This window comes from Struthio camelus, chromosome 7, assembly GCF_040807025.1.
Source record: "Struthio camelus isolate bStrCam1 chromosome 7, bStrCam1.hap1, whole genome shotgun sequence".
NCBI lineage: Eukaryota > Metazoa > Chordata > Aves > Struthioniformes > Struthionidae > Struthio > Struthio camelus.
This window is the reverse complement of record NC_090948.1, coordinates 505,212-521,926: the sequence shown is the minus strand read 5'-3', so window position 1 is coordinate 521,926 and position 16,715 is coordinate 505,212. Positions and strand designations below refer to the sequence as shown.

The window sequence follows — 16,715 nt, the reverse complement described above, 5'->3', positions numbered from 1 at the left end:
AGTTACGTTAGAGTTTGTCGTTATGGTTACTATTCTGATAAAGTGAAGACTGATGTCTCTGTTCTGCAAACTGATTGTATTTAGTATTGAAATATTACTAAAACCTGTTGGTAGGTGTATGTATGTTCTGTATATCCTAAGTTTGATTTTTCTCTAAACTTTATTCTAAGTCCATTTCAATTGCTGCAAGCAGCTAATTTGTTTTGAGAACATCTTTGCAGGAGCAAAGACATGCTTGCACTTAAAAAGGCACATACTCCCGTTCAAAGTGAAATCTTAGGTATTGTCCTTTGACTTTCAAACAGAGAAATAGGTCAACTACTTTGCTTTGAATGTTGCTATAAGGTGATACAGAACAATTTTCAATTTGTTAAGGATGGAATTGGTGTTAAAAAAGGAAGCACAATTTTCTCTGAGATATATTAGAAGTCCATGGTTGTAGTCTAATTAGAAATCTAATTTTCAACAAAATTAGGCTATCAATGCATATATCAGTGAAATTTTACCTTAATGACCTTGTAGCTATTAATGTAGTCTGAGAACTATAGCTGGTACAAATAAGGCTTTTGAGTAGTGTGAAAAAATGATTTAATTCTTTAGGCATGCGTATTAGGTTATATGCCTTATGATATGATAAATCTTGTTGTCCATCTTAGAAATGGGTATTGCAGTAATTTACCCATTACGTAGAAACTAAATTGATATTTAACACCATTATTGCTTGCTTAATTGACGTTGTTTTCACCCTACCCTTATGATTATTGAATGTCTCGTTATTTTTATTCAGACATTTTGAACCTTTTCTTTCATTAAGAATGGTTTTGGGTCATAATCATTAAGAATCTAGGTAATCTTCTTGGTAGCTGGCTATCTTAAATGCCACAGACTTGCAACCTGTGTTTTTTAGAGCCTACTAGTAAGAAAATAACATACTGCAGTGCTATAATGCATGACGCTCAACAACATCTGTGGTTTGACTGAATGCTTTTGGCAGCCTATAAAGCTGCCTAGCCTAAATAGGCTTTAGGTGACCAAAACTTTTGGGAGGTGTGGAAAATATATATTTTTTTAAAACTAAGAAGAAAGAAGTGGAACAGACACCACAGTTGTAAAATGAATGTTCATGAAAGTAGGGAATAATGTAATAGGATAAAATACCATGAGAAAAGATACTCAGCCTACTGGGCATCCTCTTTAGGGGAGGAGAGCAAACAACAAGCAACTCGTACTGCTAAGCATCATGCAGATATGGTTGTGGAGGGAAGACAGTTGGCTGTCAAGGGATTCTTCACGGGGTGGATTTTCTTTATTCTTATGGTAAATGGTGTCACCATTAAAGCTCAGCTATTTCCTTTTAGCTCTCAGGTGACAAACAGTTGTGACCTGGACTTAACGTTGAGCACACTGGTGCAGAAATAAAAGGCACAAGGTTTTTAATGTGTTCTGGAACGGCTTATTATTTAGCATGCTTTTGTTAAGCTAGAAACATTTGAATACTTCATAAAAGTGGGAGAACTCCAAATGGCCCGTACTGCACGGGAAGAACGCTCTGAAGGCGTTGCACCAGCCCGTCATTGCTAAGGCAGCACTGCATGACCAGTGGATACAGCAAAATCACTCTGTGGTCCAGAAACTTCATCCACTTGCTGTAGTGTAATGATCCGTGCCATCAGCCTCAGCGCTACGGAAGTAAACGGATAGTGTTGTCGTATGCTTTCCTGTAGTGCTTTGCGCTGCTGCCTGGGATCCTTCGCACGAGGCGGTGCAGCTCCCATCAGCAAAATCTGCTCCCTTGTTAGAAAGGGGTGGAAGCAGGCACTGCAGAGGAGAGATGTTGCAGAAGTCTCAAGGTGCAGTTCGCTCCGGTTCTTAATCTTCTGCAGAGAAGAGAGTATTTACAGTTAAAAGGAATTGACTGAAACCAAGGTACTTCAGAAGAAAGTAAACTGCTATGACATACGTTGCACTCTACAGTCAGAAATTGCAGCTAAGAGAGAAAAACCTTCCTCTAAGGAGATGTAGTTCAGTGAAGTCCTACTGCTGGGTATGATGTCTCATCACTTGACTGTGAGCAGTTAGGATTACTTGGATCTTAAACTCCCATCATCTTTTCAGTAAAGATTTCCCTTCCCCCCAAAACGTACCTTCCTCCTCTCTGATGGATCCTCTGAGAACTCTTGCCCCAACGTGATGATTTGTGCTGTCTGCCCTTATTCCTCCTCCCCTGCCAAATCCTCGTGTCCGAAGATCCTGGAAGCCCATAGCTATATCCAGCTAAACCTCACTCTATTCCTGCACTGGTTATCTGTGAGAAGCAAGCTAGAGCGCAAGAAGTAAAGGAACGCGTGCAGTTTGGGGAAAGAGAACAAATGCAAGAAGAGTCGGGAACTTGGAAACGGGGAGGAAAAAGGTTGTTTGGAAGAGAGTGAACAGACAGATGGTGACAACACTGGTTTGAAGCAGGACATGTTTGATGGGGAGGAGTTTACTGCTTGACAAGAAATTGGATGATCTGATGAAGTACATGTTATGCAAATGACTGTATATTCACAGAATATGTAAATTGGATTATTGCCCTGTTTGTGTAAAGTGTCCAATATCCAGCTTAATGTCAGTTCAGCCTTAACGTCAGTTTACAGGAGGGAAAAAATAAAAAGCAGGGATGCAAGAAATTTCGGAAGAAAGCTGAAAAGCTGTGATTGCATGGGTGGGCCGTAGGGGTGAGACAGAAAGGCCTTTTGTTGATGGGTTTTTCACTCCTTCACCACCCCATGTCTTGTCTTCGGCTCAATGTTTGGGATGGGAGGATGTGGAGGGCTTGAGCTGTAGAAAATTTATACTAATTTTAGTACAGTCCTTTTTGTAACATGCGTGGCAGATAGTCCATTTAAGTGAAAGTGTGGAGACAGGAATTTTTTTCTGATGCAGTATGTAAGTGGCCATGTCATTTAATATGTTTGAGAGTCCTTTATTTGCAGTAATACAAAAGTAAAAAGCTTACCTTAAAGCTGGGTAACACAGCATGTGTATTAACTTTTTTTTTCCTTTAAGAAGGGGGGGGAAAAAAAGCAGCCTCCCAGAAAGTTTGTTCTTTAGTTATTATAGTGGATTTAATCCTGTTTGTTTAACTGGAAGGGATGATCACCGGAAACGTTTTGCCACAGAACCCAGCAACCCCTGTGAGTCTAAATCTAGTGCCTTTTTCAGACAGGAGCTTTTTCTCCGATAGGTTTTTTTGTTTAGTTTTGCTTTATCAAAACCACAGCCTAGAAACAGGGTGAAAATGATTGCCTGAGTTTTCCAACTTGGGCATTCCTGGATTTCGGTATATTTCTCTAGGTTAAAGCTTCACTAAGGACATACTTGGTTCAGTGGTTTCAGTTCAAGCAGAAAGACTTGAGTGCAGCCCAGCTGACAGACTAGGGGGAAAAAGTCCGTCTCCGGTGCCACGTGGGCCGGCAGCCAGCCTGGCTCTGACATCATGGAAACTTGTGGCATCCTGTGCAGATCGTGCTCGCAAACGGGCTTTCTGGCCCCGGCGGCTCTTCTGTGCTTTTGTGCTGCAGCAACAGGCTGAGGCTTGGCGTGCCGTTCCAAACACAGTCATGTGAATGATATGTCCTTATCCGTTCCCAATCAAGAGCTTTGCTTTTTTGGAAATTCATGTGTGTGAGTGAGCTCGCTGAAGCCCATGAGGGGGGAGCTCATGGAAAGCAGTGTGCTTTTCAAAACTCTTCTTCCTCTTCAAATTTGTGGCTGCACAGAACAAGTTTTGACTGAGCCACCCGAGTTTGAGTCATGACTTCAGATACTGCCTAATCTGGAAACAGCATGTTGCCAGGGAACAGGGGCCAGAAGAGTAGGAAAGATAATCCAGGAATTCTGTATTTTGGAGTATGGACTCCAAGTAAGTTAACTCCTCTGACTCTTTTATGTATTGGTTCTTTTTTCTATAGTATGTATTGAAGCATAAATGCCGTCTGTATTTGGAAGTATTTTTTCAGTTACTCAACCCTTCTCAATGGTTTCCGTCACATTAACGTTGTAAAAATGCTCCTTACTTAAGCTGAAAATTTCCATGCATGTGCCTCATTCTAAGTTTTGGAGCAGATGGGAGAGGAGCCGCTGTCCCACCAAGAGGGGTTGCATGAGCTCTCATTGCCTAGCCAGCAGGGTCAGGCCAGACCAAAAGCCCCCGTTTGGTTTTTTTTTGTGTGTGTGTGTGTTCCTGTGGACTCCTAGCTTATTTCCAGGAGCGGGACACAAGACCTGGCCCGTGGCTTCAACCCTGGGCCAGCGACCAAGGTGGACTGGCCAAGGAGGCTGAATCCTGGAGTTGGGGCAGCCTGGAGGAAAGGACCAAGGTGCAGTGGGGAGCTGGGGAAAAAACAAGAGCAGGAGCTGTTGAGACGGAAAAGGCAGCTGGGAAGGAAGGGCAGGAAGGGTAGGTAGCAAGAGGCCACAAGCTTTGCACAGGAGAGCTGCCCAGGAAACGGCCACCAAGCCTGGCCGGCCAGGAAGGAAGGCAAGCCAGCCCTGGAAGGAACGGCATTGAAATTAGGTGGGAATCCCAAACGGAGGTGGGGAAGGCAATGAGACAGGATGCCAGAGAGCTCGGGGCATGGGATTTTTCAGGCTTCGGAAGAGGCCCTCAGACCTCGGAGTATCGCAGTTCCCCTGCTGCCAGCACGGGTTTGCGCACGTCTCTGCAGAGCGTCCCGTTCCCCCCAGCACCCACCGCAGGGAAAGCGATGGTCTGGACGACTTGTTACTGCCTTCGCTTGGCTGACAGAGGTTTGAGGGGAGGATGTAAAAAGTTTCTTACCTACCTGATAACAACACTGTGTAGCTGTATTACTGTTGTAAGGGTTTGAAAAAAACAAAAAAAAAACAAAAAAAAACCCTTAAGGAATTACTCTAAAATGACACTGAAGTATCATTAAAAGCAAAGAATTCAAAATGCCAGTAATGAAGTTACCTGTACTGTTGTATATCTATGCTAATTAGTATCAAATTTTTTTCCCGTTCTTAATTTACTGCGAGGGTAAACCCAGGTTCTCCAAGGCAGCGTTACGTTCCCTTCCCTTCCCTTCCTTTCTCTTCTTGTAATCCTCTGGCCCACTTGTTAAGTCCCTTTCAACGTCTCAACAAATGAGGCAGAGGGTTCACTGCCACTTCTCCTTTACTACAAAATTTTTGAGCAGTTTAGGTCAAGTTCATCAGGTCTGTCTTGTGAAAAAACTATGGATAACGTAACTAAGTTTTTCTGGGTGTGGGGGCTGAATATAAGTTACGGAGGCAACCTTGTTTTCAGCATTTCTTCACTGCAGAATGTTTTTCAGTTTCAATAATGTTCCTTCGTGATGGCTAAGGTGTAATGCTAGGTGTTTAGTGTTGATTGAAGTGCCTGTCCCACGATGCCCTCATAATTCTTTGATTGTCTCCAGAGTCTCTCCTATCACTTCACAAGAGCTAAAAGTTGAATTTTTCGTTCCATTAGAAATGGAAAAAGTAGCTCACAATATTTGTCACTAGACTTATGTTTATACTTCACAATGATGAAGCGTCTTGCTCAGTTACACATACGCCAAAAATTAAGTGACTTCCTCTACACTGTTTCGGTGTATCTGGAACTTCAGAATAATGCCCATCTCTAAAACTTTGTGCTACTGTAGATGCAAATTCAGTGTTTATATGGTCTTGTATATAGTCTTTAACCTCTGGCAGCTATGAATTTTCAACTCTGAAGTATTCATTATTCATTCTTATGTACTGTTTGTTCTTCCATTACAGCAGAAAAGTCATAAAAGGTAATGAAGCAGAGCTAATTTGCTCTTAGTTGAAGGATATTTATTATATGAGAGGATGTGGCTAATATTCAGGTGTGTTTTTGCGGTGTAACCTGCAAGGAATTCCACTGAGACGTCTCAGTGCTCTTAAGCCAGTGCTGTTTCCTTATTAAAATAGCAGCATATAATTCTTTTTCAAATGTGCTGTGATTTTAAGCTCTCAGGGATTTGAACATGAACTAAAAAATGTGTTCCGTATCTCAGGCTGATACAGGCTGATAGTTGTCTGAATTCAGGATTTTCTATTTTGCTGCTTTGCAGCCACAGCAATTCCTCCAGTGTTTTCCTTTCGGAGGAGTCCACTGTCAAGGCTCCCTATTACTCGTTTTTAATATGTGTGTGCCTTTTCCTAGAACCCATTTGAAACAGTTTATTTGACTTTTATCTTACCAATTTATTTATTTTTATCAGCCGTGTAAGACGAGGTTTTAGTGAAGCAAACGATCGTAGCAGTTATAATGAATAAAATGCCATTCCAGTAAATTTTCACTTTCTTTGCAATAGGCAGTTGCTAGATGTGTTCCTTTGAAACAGTACGACTTGAATATGTTTGCCTTGCAAGATTAAATAGTTACAATTGTTTTCTAATTATGGTAATTTCATAGAGCTGTCCAAATAGATAAGATCAGTATTTGCTAGCCAAAGCTGATTTGGAGCAATAAAGCCCGTGCAGCCAGGACTGCATGTTATTTGGAGATCACAGATGAAGCCTGTTATGAGGTTTGACTTTACAGGCTGTGTTTGGTTAATATTTATCTTGAAAATACTAAAGAAAAACAGCCAGCCAGCCACACCTCATCAGGCTGCTTGGTTATTCCTTGGTTGGTAATGGCTTCTGTGCTTGTGGACAGCCAGCAGCAGGTCACACAGGCACCACCTCTCTTCCTGCTTTTGGATGTGGCACTTGCTATTACATATGTAAACACCTGATCATCCACGGGATGGTGCATTTTTTTTATAATGGGTATGAATTACATTTATCATATAGCAAGAAAATAACATAGCAGAAGCATCAGCAGGCAGCGTGTACTTGGGCAGAGGCAACGCCACCGCACTTCTGATTTGCACGATTTCAGCCTTGGGTTGCTGCGAAGCACAGTTTACTTTCTGCCCCATGGATGAAGCTAGTTAACTAAAAAATATGGCCTTTCCTTCAGGGAGAAAGGAGCACCTGCACGGACGCACGTGCTGCTGGGGTGCCCCGCTGCCGCCACGCTGGGCTGCGCGGGGGGCCGGTCCCTGCTCGCGGAGGGAGCCCCGCTGCTGCTTCCCGCCCGCGTCCAGAGCGCCCGGGAGCCGGGGAAGCCGATGGTGCCCCTTTCCCTCCCTTGCAGTTTGGGAGAACTGAACCCCTCCACACTTACAAATCAAGAGGGTTTCCACTTGGATTTTGGTTTCCGGGGATTAGCTCAGTTCTCAAGTTTCTATTGAGCTGTTCTTACTGAAATTTAAAGTAGATATTCAGACTTTTTGAAACCGAAACCTCTTTCTCCAGAATGCTGGTAGTTGTAGCAAGGAAGGGATATGTTCAAAGCCAGTTTGAAAGACACATGCTGTTGCAATGCTGTGTTTGCAGCAGGACAAAACACATGAAGAGAAACGTTCTCAGCAAGGCTTTCTCTTTTCATTGCTTGTCGTTTGACAAAATAAGCTCGTATGAGTTCAGCCATTCCTAGTTGCAGCAACGTCACTGCTGTTGAGGCAGAATACCTTCTTTTTCTTAAGTTACAGGATCTTGCAGAATTCTTCGCAGAGATGCTGCCGCGTTGGGAGAACGGTCCGGAGCGCTTCCTTTTGTCTCGCTAGGGTGTTTACAGCAGAGGAAAAGTGCCAAGTTAGGTACAATTTCTTGGGTTCTGGGTTTTTAGCTGTCTCTTCTATAGTCCACTTATTTTTCAGTTTTGAACTTTGTCTGGTCCTGCTCTGGTTCGTCCTCAGTTCTTGCTGATAAAGGTTGGTAAAGCAAGATTGCCGCGTACCATAATTAACTCGTTAATGACAGCTCGTGTCTAAGCGAAGTGCACAAAGATCCACATACCTGCACGTGGGAGGAAGCACTTGCTTTTCCCTTTATGTGATAGCAGCCGATGTCCTGTACGCCGCTTGTCAGCAGCGTACCTCGGAGCGGTTCGCGGGCAGGTCGGTGCCGCCGTCTGTCTTCGCTGTGGGCAGACCGAGAGACGGAGGAGGAAGTGACGGGCGCCAGCGGCCATCACCCTCCTCTTGCGAGGGCTTAGGTTAGAAATGCTGTAGGGTGCCGAATTCGCTGTGTGGTTTGTGAGTAGCGGTGTGCCGTGTTCCCCCGGGGTTTGGGGGTCGTGAGCGGCTGCCGGGGCTGGTGGCGTCCCCAAAGGCGGCACGGCTCCGGCTGCGGCGCCGGGGCTCCCTCCGGTCGGCTTCACCTCGGATGCGCTCGGATGGACAGCCCATGCATCACAACCCGTTACGGGTGATTCAGGGTCGGGTCAAAATTGCTCTGTTAATGGTATCGCTTAGAAGTGATGCACCGCCCGTCGCTGATAAGATCCCCCTATTGATTAACCCACCTAGTGTCCGGCAGGCACCCGTTTAATGACCTCTTTAAGCAGAGATGGATAGTGTCACCTGCAGCAGCGCCCGTAGGTCTTGCAGCTGGTTCACTGTCCCTTTTGATGACTGCTCGTGCTAATCCGTTATATCGGGGTAATGGAGAGGTGGCAGGTAAAGTAGGTTAGAATTACTGTTTTTCTTTTGCTTGTTGGACATCAGTAGCGTCCTGAGTTTTGGTGCTGTTCAATTCATTGCTTTTGGCCTTGATTCCTAACAAGATTATTTTGCATGGGCAGGAATAAAGAATTTTGTTTCCCATCCTCAGATCAAATGATGTGGTTTAAAAAGAAACATTTCTGAAGACCTTTTACAGTAATGTTAGTCATCATTAATTTACATAATTGAAAGCATGACTGCAAAGACTTATAGCATCTATCCCTTTTCACGGTTGCAGGATATAATCAGGCAAAAATGAGTATGAAAGGAAAGATATCCCAGATATTTTTGAGTTATTCTTCATCATGATGTGTTGAAGTTGGAAGTCTTTACAGAAATCGTGCCCGTCTTCTACATATTTTTCTATGCCACACACCACCAGTGCAAGAACGGGGGCCTCTTCCGTGTCCAAGAGGATGACATGGCTTCTGCTCGGTGCTGGCCCAGGAGAGGGCCGGACCTGGTGGAAGCTCCTCACGTCCCCGTGCCGAGGCCGGCAGGGAGCAGTTAGCTTATTGTTCTGGTCAAAGCGGCTTGTTGAAGCCAGGAGGCCGTTCTTCGCTGAGCGGTTGTACAGACCGCAAGGCCTTTTCGCAGGCTGGGACCTCTGGATGCCACTGAACTAAAAATAACCCTGAATCATATTTAAGTTCTTTAACATGTGTTACGTACCCTGCGTGTTTGCAGCAGAGCATATTTGATTACTTTGTGCTGTTACCCTTTGTAAAACTTGAAATAGTTCTGTAGCTTGTGTCTGCTAATTCACAAAACAATATGACATGAAATGCAAGTTGTATAGACTGAATACCAACACAGAAGCGTTTTTAGATCAGCACTGTGTTTGCAATGCTGAATATAATTAATGTAAAGAAAGTTTATAAAGACAAGATAACATTCAGTGTTTGTTTAAAGCAACAGTAAATTCAAAAATGCTGCATATGTGGTGTGGTGAAAGACTAAAAAGCCTATGTTCTACCCTAAAACTACCTCTTTAGTATGTTTATTGTATCCTCTTTGATATTTAAAGATACCTACTTTAAATGTTATTTTTGTGCAATATAATAGTTTGAGGGATTTGTCTCCTATATATATTTTCTGTATTAGATGCATGTATATATGCTACAGTGTGTGTGTATTTATATAGATATAAAATATAAATAATTCCATAGATATCTAATGTGATTGCTAATCAGCATTCTGTCATGAGATAAATGAAGACATTTTGTAACAGCAAAAAGAGATTTCAAATAAATTCCGGTTTTTGAACTTTTCCGACTCTCAATAAAAAGACATTTTGGTTCTCCTTAAGGTCTATGTCCTTTTCAGAATGAGCTGGAAGAGGAATGCATTTACTTAAATGCCTAGGAAGACAAAAAAAAGTTTTAAAAAGGGAAGGTTAGCTACAAATGTTTGAGATAATTATCGTGTATTACGAGTCTCTCTCATACCCTAACAAATGATGGTCCCCGTATTTCATATTACTGTTCTACCAATTACTTTTCAGATGGTAGCTGATAGTCCTGCTTCTAGAGATAACACATCTGGATTGGCTTCATTTATGATGTATGTTAATAGTTGTGGGTATGGAGCGTTGTTAATACTTGCTTGTCTGTGTGTTTCAGGTTGTACATACACACAAGCCCCACTTCATGGCTTTACACTGTCAGGAATTTGGAGGAAAAAACTATGAAGCTTCCATGTCTCACGTGGACAAGTTCGTTAAGTAAGTGACTGGAAAGTTGCTTTATGCTGCTGCTGCATAATCCTAGGGGGAAGCCAATATACATGTGAAGTAAATAAGATGTGAAGTTTTTTTCAACCCCCACCGCGTCTTGTGATCTTGCAGGAGGAAGTTACTAGGCAAATGTTTGTGCTTTGTATTATTTAAGGAATCAAAATAAGTAACTATAAAAGTCTTCTCTGCCCATTAAAAAGTCTGTAGGTCTGTTAAGGTACTGCAAGATACAGAATATATATTTCCCTTTGATATAATCTCTGACGTGAAATTTATTATGTCTAGTAATTAAACAGTTTTACATTTGGATAGGGTGTTTAAGCTCTTGACGTACGTAGATGGCGTACTGCTATGCGTCTAAGCAATAGTTGTGGTAGGTCCATCCAAGCACCTTCTAGTAATGGTAATTTTTTTAATAGCTGGCAACACTAGGAAACTGGTCTGAGTTGAACAGATGTTGACCAGATAGAAGCATAAAGCAAGACAAATTGAAAGCACAACTGATTGTTTACAAAAAAATACACGTTGTTCAGGGCGAAAAGCGAAGAGTTTCAACTTGAGCAGTTAGTAGGAAGACAGTGTTATTTTTATCTTGTCACGTCCTCAGCAAATCTAATCTGCAGGGTTCCGAGAAGTGAGAAATGAAAATCAGAAATAAAAAAGTTGATTCTGTTACATTGTGTAGACTGAGGAAAAATCTCAAGGCAAGAAGGTGTTGATTGGTTGGTTTCCGGCAATTGCTAATGCTGCATCTCCATTAGAAGTTTCCGTGTAAATGAAATAATTTGCTTTGAGAAGACTGGCTGGACGTGGGCCACCCAGACAGTTCTCGCCTCTCTGCCCTGTTGCTGGCTCCCAGCCCCCAGCTGAAGTGATTAAATCTCCTGGTTACCTGAGTAGTTTAAATAGCTCCATTTGTCACGTTTTACTCATTGTGGTATCTAGGGCAGCGTAGTGTTTGTCCACGCAAAATATTTTGCCTGTGGGAACATCTGATCTAAATAATTAGCGTCTGTTAATTTTATCCAGGGAAAAGTAATCTGCAACTGCAGTGTTCGTTACTTCATTCTCTAATAAAATTTGAGATTACTGGTGTGAATATCCAAAATACTTTAATAAGATTTTATCGTTAATCCTCCGTAAGCGGCACTGCTTTGGAACGGAGTTTTAGGGCCTCCTTCCTGAACGCGGGCAAACACTGCCCTCTGCTGTGCTGGTCACCAGTACTTGCCTTCGTGGGATTTTTATCATAAGTTTTAAAAATAAATGAAGTAAGCACCGCGTTTCCCTTGTGCTTGTGAAGCATGTACTTGTTGCAGCGGGAGACCCGCGGGCGTCCCAGAGTTTTACTGCAGGTGCTGAGCTCCCCGGAAATCCGTCAAACGGACTGCTTCTCTACCCATCATCAGCGCTGAAGGCCCCTTTCTGGGTTCCTTGAACCGGCTGCTTTTGGAGGCTCCAGCCTCTATCGAGTCAAAAGGCTATTTCCACCCTGTAATGGAGCAAATAAGCCTGCCAGTTTAACTGTATTCGAGAATGTAAAGTTCTGAAGTAGAGACCCAGGGTCTTTTGCAATGAATCACCCCTTTTTAACAGATTTCTGAGATCTTCCGAGTCATGAGTCCTTCACAGCTTTATCTGAGTGACACTTAGAAAGATCGTGATTCATGTGCAAAGTATAGTTGATGTTTGCAGCTCCAGAGCTTGTAGGCAGATGGCTGTAACACAAAACCAGCCCTGACCACGTGCTGCGCTGCTTCTGAAGTCTCGGCAAACATCTTGGGAAAGAACGTCAGGAAATCTTTAAAAATGAAATGAAGGCTTGTACTTCCTTTGCGTTATACTGAAGGCCATTCCAGTCCCGAGAATGATACTGAAGCAATACAGTATACTTGCATATCCCTTTATATTTTCAATTTCTTCTTTTTCTTTTAGAGAACTGTTATCAAGTGATGCAATGAAAGACTACAACAGAGCTCGAGTTTACCTGGATGAGAATTACAAATCGCAGGAACATTTTACGGTAAATTTCTTTACTCCGTGAGATTAATTTGACATATAGTTAACTTTTTCCATTCAGCTGTGAGGGGTTTTCTTGCCTGGTGTGGGGATGTGAGCTCTCTCCATCATGAGGAGGATTAAATCTTTTACGTGTCTTACGAAGTAAATGCCCTTAATAATGCTGATTTCACAGAAGTGCATCCATTAAAAAATGAGTAGAATGTCAGAATTCACAAAAAGTCTTTTCCTTTGTTTCAAGTGATTGTCTGAAAGTTATTTGCTCTAGCCATTAACCTTCTTGGTGGATCAGAACTACCTTGCATTCAGGAAAATGCTTTACTATCTGGTGCTCTGAGACGGTGCCTGTTCTGGCGCCCGATTAACTGCAAACAGGGACTGGCAAGCATTCAAGATTTTTGTTGTGGATCTTTAAAACTAATTCACAGAGTTGCTTGTGTGGGGGACTGTGAGACGAGTCGGTGCACAAATCTCCGCTAGCATGTGGGTGATGTTTAGGTAAACGTAAAAGTGAAGCATGTACATGGAGTCACCTTTGAGACAGAGTGGAAGAGATTGTATTGTGGTTGCCTGGATTACGCAATACGGAATTGGATCTACTGTTTTATTTTGGTATCTGCTGCTAGATTGTACTAGAAAGAAGAAAAACTCCTGTAGTGGTGAATTGCTGATTTCTCCCTCCTCTCCAGTATCGCAGCCTCCTCTTCTCCCAGAACGTTTCTCCTCTCTCCCCAGTTCATGGTTTCCTGTTCTCCTATACCTTTGCTCCTGTAGTTTTCTCACGTTCAGCTGTGGCGTGGTACCCTCTTTCTGTCCCTATAACTACATGTGCCTCATCTAGTTTTGCACAGTTCGGACTGGCTTTCTTTGTACTGTCAGCCAGATGGTGACAGTCAGCAACTGTGAGGAGCATTTTTATTGAGGCCACCCGTGACTTGGCCGGCTGCGCGAGTGAGCTGCTGCTGCCGGCGGGCCGCTGCACGGACAGCAGAGGCGACGTAGGCCAGACAGCACAACAGGCATACCAAGTTTAAAATAGCAAACAAACAAAAAACGCACAAAAATCCCAATGTGGTAACATGTGATTTAGGTGAATAAGAACCTGGACAGATTTTTTTTTTTTTTTTACTTTTATAGACTTTTGCTAGGAGCTTAAGTAATGTGGAAGGGGGGAGGAGGGTTATCAGAGTTTTTTTTCTCTCTCATCAAAGAGGGGAACAATTATATTACTGGCACTACTGAAACTTGTGGGACCTAGTGGGAGAGTCAAGTGGGACAAACCCCATGACAGGAATTGTAAGACTCTATGTTGAAAACGTTTAGGAAGCCTAGTAGGCTAGTAGGTAGTAAGGAAGAATTGAAGGTTTTAGTTGGTTACAAGTTGGAAATGCATCTGCATAAAACTGTTAACTAATGCAGGTCCCAGCAGAGGTCCCGTTGCAGGTCCGTAATGGATCTGCAGTGGATCAGCTCGTGATGCGAGAAGAGCTATCGGGGTCCCTGGATAACCTGCGGCTCTGTGCTCAGCAGAGGGTTGGACCTGGGTGGTCTCCAGAGGTCCCTTCCATCTGAGGTTTTTTTATGATCCTAAGAAAAAGGGATAGTGGTCAGTAATTTGAATTTAGGAAACGTATTCTAGAAGGCTAACGCAGCCGCCAACAAAATATCGTCTGTTTTAAAAACAGTCATGATGCTTTACTGTATGTCATTATGTTGGGTAGAAATAGAACAGTCGTTGAGTTCATCCTTTGTGTTTGGCCAAGGGACCAGTGAGCATGACCTATTTGTTATGTTCAGAGAGCAGGCCCGCTGAACACTGACTAATGTGTCCACTTGGTGCTCCAAAGGAGCCAGTTTTCCAAAACAGTGGAAAATTATTAATTTCAGTGGTTGAAAAGAAAAACGTCCACAGCAGAAAGTGAAGCAAAACTGTAGTTGATTGGATGTCAGTTTACTAGACAGCCAAAAGCTAAAATTCAGTGATCATGAAAAAGGACAAATATTCAATAAATATTGTGAGTCTGCATTTGGAAATGGATAAAATTACATTTATGCTGCAAGAAACAACTGCTTTCCCCTTTGTTTATTAGAAAATAGAAGTTAAACAGCATCCCCACTCTAAAAACCCTGATACAATTGCTTGAGGAGGTTTCTGAACAGCTGGTTTTACCTGTGGAGTATCTGCAGAGTTCTCTGCTTCTCGAGCGTTAGAGGACTACGCAGAGGTCATGCCAGTGTGGAGAAAGGACAAGTCCCATGATCCTGTTTCTAAGAGACTGGTTCATAACAGTCCTAGAAACGGAGCACGTGCTGTTTGTGTCTCTAAAGAGCTGTATTTTAAGAAGTGCCTAGCTCAAGAAATGAAGTGTTTTTCTGGTTTCATATTAGCACTATTTTCTAGTTACTATATTTTTTTGCAGTATTCCGCAAACGCTTTTTTAATTCCCTCTTTCTTATCATTTAATATTACCGTGCATGTCTTTTTCTTCTCATCCTGTATTTACTGGAGCTAGGCCTTCCTGGAAAAAAAAATGCTGTCGACATAATCAATCAGTAAAGAAGAGAAGAATGCCAGTGCTCTAGGTTTAGAGGTTGTGCTGGACAAACTAGAAGAAAACTCCCATTGCAGGGCTGCAGCTGAAAGGGTAAAGTGGTCTTTGGAGGAATAACTAGTGGAGAATGAACATAAGTAAGATGGTGATTTTTGTCTCTGTGCTCAGCTGTAGCGAGAGCAGCATGTGTTCTGGCATCCAGTTCTTGTGTCAAAATTTTTAAAAGCATAGTGAAAAAATGGAGGTGGCGTAGAAGAAAGGCAGAAACATCGTTCTATGTATGTCATTCTTCCCAAACCTTAAGAACCTTTAAGAGCTTAAGAACCCTTAAGAACCTGTTTGGTGTGAGAAAGGGAGAGAACAAAAAATGGTGAGAGGTTATTTAATTATGCTTTATCATCAGGAGAAAATACTTTGTGCTAGAGGAATATTTTATACATTCCTTATTTGATGGTGTGGGGTTTTTTGTTTTTTTTGTTTGTTTTAGTAGTAGTGGCTTGGAATCGGAGCCAAAAAACCTAGAAAAGAGGGTGAGAGAGATGCACCTTCATAGTAAACTGCTTAATCTTTTGACTTCTTATGGTCTACTTATTGGCACTTAATGCTGATGGGTCCCATACGTAGGTCTTAAGACTGCTGTGTTGGATCCAAGATTCATATGAATCATTTTTCACAAATGTGATTTGAACTGGAAGTACTTCAGCCCCTCTGTTCGATTTTTGAATGCATATATTTTATGCACTGAATAACTATTTGAATGGGGATTTCACCACTGTGTTGTGTCCATTTAGGGTAAAGTTTTGTTCTTATCTGCAGTGCGGTTTGGAAACACTTGCATGAAGTTATGCGTCTCCCTGTTTCCTCATTAATTCTGTTTCATCGCGAAGTTCTTCAACTTCTGTGTTTTTTTCCATCCCTTCTAAGGCATGGATTTGGCAGCGGATGTTATCCCTATAATTATTGTATTATTACCTCTCTGTGTTTGAAATACAAACATTTATCACATATATTGTTGTAAAATGCTATTTTCTTTAGAAATGGAAAAGCTCAAGTAGCAGCAGTTTGGTTAACCTTTACCCCTGCTGTTCTAATATCCCCTTTTCTAGCAGTGCTGGCAGCATTTCTTCTATGGAGCTTTCCTTGGCTTGGTTCCTGCAGAGCTAAATCTGAATTTGCTGCCCGTAGTTACACAGCTTGGCTGCGTTAGGACTGACAATGAGATCTGAGAAAACATTTTTCGTAATCTGTCCCTTCAACATGCAGCCTCTCCATTGCAGTACAAGGGAAGAGGATTAAGCAGTATATTTGTTCAACTCAAAGCATATTAAGCAACATATAAAAAAAATCTATGGGGCTGAACAGCGACTGACAGCCTAAATGGATTTGTGAAGCGCCGCTGGCCCTGAGCAGCTCACGTCAGGTCCCTCTAGCTCCAGCTGGAGATTCAGTTAGTCCCTAAAAGGAAGGCTGAGAGTAGGAGTCCGATTCTGGCAATGAATTTTGACCTAAGGCTTTAGGGCGGAGCTGTACAAATCTTTACAGAGAAATTTCACTGGGAGTGTAGGGAGGCGTGCACACGTATGCGAATGGAATAAGTCATGTCACGCTTCAAAGAGGCACGATTCTGTAAAATTTGGAAATGATCTGAAGATGAATCTCTTGGCAGAAAGGTGCTACATGAGAGCTAATGCATGGCAGCTCTGGGGAGATGACAGTGCCGGAGCCGAGAGCTCCCGCAGTTATGGATGAGGTGTGTGGGTGACAACCTTTGCAGTGTAAAGATGCTTTCCCAGAAGTTTCAGATTAACTGAACGG

The 16,715-nt window shown here is 42.5% G+C and overlaps 1 protein-coding gene across 4 annotated transcripts in view; it reads left to right on the top strand.

The window, feature by feature from the left end:
- Positions 1-16,715, top strand: part of INPP5A (inositol polyphosphate-5-phosphatase A) — a 261,753-nt gene that overhangs the window by 75,381 nt on the left and 169,657 nt on the right. For all 4 annotated transcript variants that reach the window (XM_068951378.1, XM_068951379.1, XM_068951381.1 and 1 more), the window contains exons 3-4: positions 10,217-10,317; positions 12,265-12,352. In XM_068951378.1, the coding sequence (XP_068807479.1) occupies positions 10,217-10,317; positions 12,265-12,352 (189 nt within the window). The remainder of the gene's footprint in view (positions 1-10,216; positions 10,318-12,264; positions 12,353-16,715) is intronic.